The sequence below is a fragment of the Octopus bimaculoides genome, chromosome 12 (assembly GCF_001194135.2).
Source record: "Octopus bimaculoides isolate UCB-OBI-ISO-001 chromosome 12, ASM119413v2, whole genome shotgun sequence".
Lineage (NCBI taxonomy): Eukaryota > Metazoa > Mollusca > Cephalopoda > Octopoda > Octopodidae > Octopus > Octopus bimaculoides.
The window spans coordinates 16,859,401-16,865,019 of NC_068992.1; the positions used below are offsets into that span (position 1 = coordinate 16,859,401).

General features: G+C 34.7%; 1 protein-coding gene across 1 annotated transcript in view; it reads right to left on the minus strand.

The window, feature by feature from the left end:
• LOC106875323 (probable serine/threonine-protein kinase drkC) overlaps positions 1-2,555 on the minus strand; it is a 136,013-nt gene extending 133,458 nt beyond the window's left edge. Inside the window, exon 1 of the mRNA XM_014923410.2 lies at positions 2,541-2,555. Coding sequence (XP_014778896.1) covers positions 2,541-2,555 — 15 coding nt within the window. The remainder of the gene's footprint in view (positions 1-2,540) is intronic.
• Positions 2,556-5,619: the final 3,064 nt, after the last annotated feature.

The window sequence follows — 5,619 nt, forward strand, 5'->3', positions numbered from 1 at the left end:
TATACTTGTATGTATACATATATGTATACTTCAATATACATAAAAATATACACACAAACCTAACTGTATGTATGTCTATTTATCAATATATAATATTTCGGTACATATGTATGCATGTATGTATGTATGTATGTATGTATGTACGTATGTATGTGTGTATAGATAGATAGATAGATAGATAGATAGATAGATAGATAGATAGATAGATAGATAGATAGATAGATAGACAGACAGACACATAGATAGATAGATAGATAGATAGATAGATAGATAGATAGATAGATAGATAGATAGATAGATACATCCGTCTCCAAAGTTTGCTATTTTGAGAAACATATCGATTTCTAACTCACTCTATAAGTATAGTAAAATATTGATTAATATATAGGTTTCACCGTCTGCATTGGAAATTCTTCAATAACACTTTGTTCTTGATGAAGTAAAAGCCTCTAAGTAAATTCTAAATATAAATATTTTATCTATTTTTTCCGGTTTTTTCGAGATTATTAGGCGCAGTTAATGCCTAAAGAGGTCGTTGAGTTTCCATGAAAGCATTTAAAATCAACTCTGTATTGGAATATAGACAACAGATTTCGAAAAGTGGAATATATTTTATATGAAGAACAGAGTGTTCTAACGTTTCCTTAAGATCCCTTCACTAGACTTCCTTTATTTGTCAGGATGTTTAAAACTCTTTTTCTACTTAGTTGGACACATTTTATTACTATTTTCCAAGGAGGATAACCCCTAATGTCCTAGTAATCAGATTAATAGCGTTACTGGGGCGATATGAATAATGATTTATGATACATAGTTCAGCCCCTCACATTCTGAATTCTATTTCCACTGACTTCAATTTTACCTTTCATCCTTCAAGCTTTCATAAGCACAATGCCATTCTAGGGCAGTGAACTGTTGGTAACAGGGTGTAAGAAATTTTCCTTCAGATATTTGTTCTGTCTCTTTGCGATCTGATTATAAATCTCACGATCGCATACTGGAGTGGAACGCCCTACTTGCCTTTTTATTTTACAGCAACACTTTATATTTTTAGTGATCCCAGCGGAGTCCCTCCATTGCATATATTCAGATCAACTTTCCATTTTCAAGACGTCTGCCATCCTCTAATGAATCATGGCCGCTGCTTTTTCCTTCTAATTTTTAATCCAGTCGTATTTATTACGTTTTCATTCACTTCTTTCGCTAATCAACAAAATAAGCACCATCGATATTGTGTGCTTCAATTAATCAACAATATACTGCAGGCATGTCAGTGTCATTAAAAAGCAAACCTTGCCACTACTTGCTTTCGGGTTTTGTCTCACTGCATGACAGCTTGGCCGAGTGCTTTCTACTCTATCTTTGAAGCGACTAATGCATAGTAAGTGAACTGGTAGCTGGAGACTGTGTAGAAGCCCATTGTATATATGTTTGTGTGTTATGTATACGTTCGTACTTATGTCTGTTTCCCCACCTCCACTTGACAACATAAGCTGGAAGTTTTCTAAAACCCTGTAACTTAGCAGTTCGTCACTACAAAGAGAATGAATAAGTAGCAGTCTTAGGAAATAAGTCCCGAGATTGATTTGTTCCACTTCGCCCTTTAGGGTGGTGCCCCATCATGGCTGCAGTACCATGGCTGAAACATGTTAAAGATAAAAGAAACAGCTGCATCTTGAAACATGTCACTATGATTTTATTAAGGAAATCCTGACTTCATGGCCTTCATATTAAACTTGTATTTCTTTTTAAATTAGTATTTAACGTTAATTTCATAATTACAGTATAAATCTTTTTAATCATTTTAAGATTTAAAGCGAATTGCAAATCGACTCTTGCGATTGGAAGTTCTTTTGTTAAGAGTACACATGTCACAGAAATTGCGCTAACAAAATGGAAGGTTGTCGAAAGCAGTTGTTATGTTCTACTTGCTAGATTTTAATTAACAGGTTTGTTTCTCTTCGTATATAAATATTGTAGATAGTATGGTAACGATCTTTTAACATACGCTATACACTGTGTAACAGGATAGCACTTCAGGAGTTAGCTGCCAGTTTACTTTTAATTAGACACTCTGATGAGATGTGCACGCACGGCATTCGTAACAGACTGGTGTCAATTATTGGTCAGCGAAGTAATTGCTCGCAGCAATGCTGTGTACATGCAAATGATTTACATTTAATGAGGAAATATTTTCTTTGTCTTTTATACGTTTACTAAGGTCTTTCAACTGTGTCTTTCTGTGTATTATTTGTGCAATAATTCAATGTATTCACACATTTTGCTGTTACGTCGTATAAAAAAGAGAAACTATATCTATTCGCATGAATTGCTACACTATAATTGACATTTTTTATCACTGCATGTATCATTTGATTCGGAACACATTTTGTATATAATCCATGATGTTTTCTATATTTTGATTACTACATGTGTGTGTGTGTGTGTGTGTGTGTGTGTGTGTGTGTGTGTGTGTGTGTGTGTGTGTGTGTGTGTGTGTGTGCGTGTGTGTGTGTATTTACTGTATTTATTCTACTTACCTTTCCAGTTAACATTAGTATCTACAAGAGCTTACGTTTTCACGGACAAATCATCTTCGTTGTTATAAAACTTGTTTTATACTTTTCCTCGAGGAAACATTCTCTCCATCCTCATCTCTTCAAACTATAGAATTACAGTATAAAGATTGAATGCAATAATTGCATGCATTCCTCTTGCTGTGATTACCTTATTTATTTGGTCATAAACCTTGCAAGACACAGGGTTAATCGAGTCTACAGGATATCGAATAACCAACAGAAGGTTCAGTGATTCTTAAATTTGACAGTATGTCCAATGAAATTATATCTGAATACCTGCGACTGTAATTTGGTAGAAATTATAATTAATCCCCGTGGTAAATTGGGAGTTTTGCAAGTCTCTTCTTAATTTGCAGTACCGCGATCAAATCCTCGCGTGATAATTGCGATAATGTTGAGATAAATGGCATTCAAGCCATGATTCTACCATCGTTTACAAGCATTTGGTATCCTATTATCTTATTTGTCCTTTCTAAATTTAATATAGCAGAATGTGTTTTAATAGAGACTTTTCTGCTATTTCTAGTAAATCTATAAAAGCCTATTTATCGTTACAATGGTTACTCTTCGTGTGGCTGTAAGCTGATGCTAAATCACCCCACCACTATGTTTGATTTATTAATGGAAATGATAGCCTAATGGTAGATTACAGTGATCGTGAAGTAATAAGTCAGGCGTTTGCCATGAAGTTTGTTCGTAAAGACACTCGAGAGCGGGCCTCTTGAGTTATAATACTTTACAATATGATGTTCATTCACATCAAAATGACCTCAGATAATTTACTTATAGTGAATCATTTGGATTGATCCTGTGCCAAAGCTTTTACCTATAAAATATGTTTCGGTTGTTTGCACAGTTGAGCTTCTTCAGAAATGAGCTTTTGTGCTTAAATTAAATACCACTTTTCTAACGCCATTGCCGAAAAAGTTTCTGAAGTAGATGAGCTTGAAGTGATTGAGCATAAATATCTTCCTCTTCAGAAAATGGCTTAGAACCGCTTAAAGAGAGAAATAAGGTGAAGTCAACAAAAGGTCACCTTTTCGTGAAAGTCGGTGTGAATGGGTCCAGTGAATGGGATTACTCTCAGCATATGCTAAGGAGAATGCATTTTCCTGTTGTAGTCAGAATAACCCTGGATCAACAAGGATTCTTGGATTGGCCCCAGGTTGAGGTTGACCTATTAGAGAGTTTTATGCGGAATATAGATGTAAATAAATGCATCACTACGGGTATGATTTTGGCTTCTATGTTCTACATTCGTGAAGTTTCCGACTGTATCTCTGAATATCAACTTCTTTGTGTTGCTTTTTATTACCTATAATGCACTGCACTGGGAAAGCAACATATATGACAATATTTTAATGCCTCTTACTCAACTAAAAGTATAGCTTATCGACGGCGATCTATAACGCTTTCTGATATTAAAATAGCGAAAGGTTTTTACAGATACGTTTTCTGACACCATGTCAGCCATATTGTGGTACTATTTCTGATCTCCTACGACAACATACGTTTTTCCAAACACTACTGAAGATATAATGACTCTTTATCATCACCCACTTTATACTGTTTCTGTGCAAGTAGTTTGCAGACAGTTACACATGAGATTCATTCTCCAGTTGTTCACTGCATAACGTATGATCGTCTAAGTTTTTCACCTATATATATATATATATATATATATATATGGGGGAACGTGTGTGTCAGTGTATGTGTATGCATAAGTATATATATATATATATATATATATATATATATACACATTCGATATTTACTCGTTCTCGTGGAATTGGTATACTCACATCTAAGTAGCAAATATTAAATTTTCAGTTTCAATCTTCAGATCACCCTTTCTTAACCGTACCCGCAAATGTTCAGTATTTTCTCTCTGCATACCTCTTTCAAATTCACTAAGGAGTGGCACGATTCAACTTTACTTTGCTTTTCCGTTATAATTCTTTTCTTCTTTAGGTTCTTCTCAAACTTTCTTCAACCACTTGTTGCTTGCCGCAATATATTACAGGAATAGGTTATTACAACTTATCAAATACCGTTGTAATTAGCCGCATTGACTGCCAGCATGTACATCTATGTTCACCAAACCAAGTCTTCCTTTGTATGTTCAAGTGGATCACACATCTGCTCGTAGACGCGGTTCTTTATACTCTACCGTCAACTTCCGAGTAATCCTCTCAATATTTCTAACCTCATATCAATCTAACTGAAGATTGAATTACTGTAGCATACCACAGTTACTGCCCAGGTATTTTTTACTACAACCAAGTTTCTTGAAATGCAGCTTGCTCTTCGATTACGTTTTTAACCTTGTCTGCATCGTTCCATCTAAAATATCTAATTGTAGTATGCCCACATACTTCAGATAGTTTCTTCTGACTCATCTGCAACTTCTCCAGGTTGTATCTGAATAATAGTTAAGATACAGACTACTTCTCTATCTTAACTATTTTTAAGCTAACTACAGCATATTCCGAGACATCAAACTCTACTTCAATAGTCACTATAGCACATCGTATTTACAATTCATTTTCAGTTAACAACAACCATAAATCTCTTGGTTTTCCTTCCCACATTTCTAATTAATCCCAATTCCATTAACAACATTGCCAATGATGTCAATGACAAGGCAAAATGTATGCGAGAAAAGAAGTCAAATTGGAAAATATCACTTGTTAATATGAATAGATCCGACACTTTTACGACCAGCGTATAGCTTTATCAGCCAATGTGGTAATTTTGATGTCACAAAAGTTGACACTATCTTTAGCTATGCCAAATCTAGACGAACACTTCAATAGCCATCAATGAGGTACCGCATCAAGGATTTTCTTCTAATCTATACATGTCATGCAGCCTTTGTATGACATATATAGACTAATTTTTCAGACAATTACGTATAATTGATTTATGAATTGCTAAGTGATCTTATCATGTTCTATATGACTTCAACATATGTGAGAACGCTTGCGAACATTACTGATAACATATAACCCGGAATATCTTATTACCCTCTAGAGGTTGC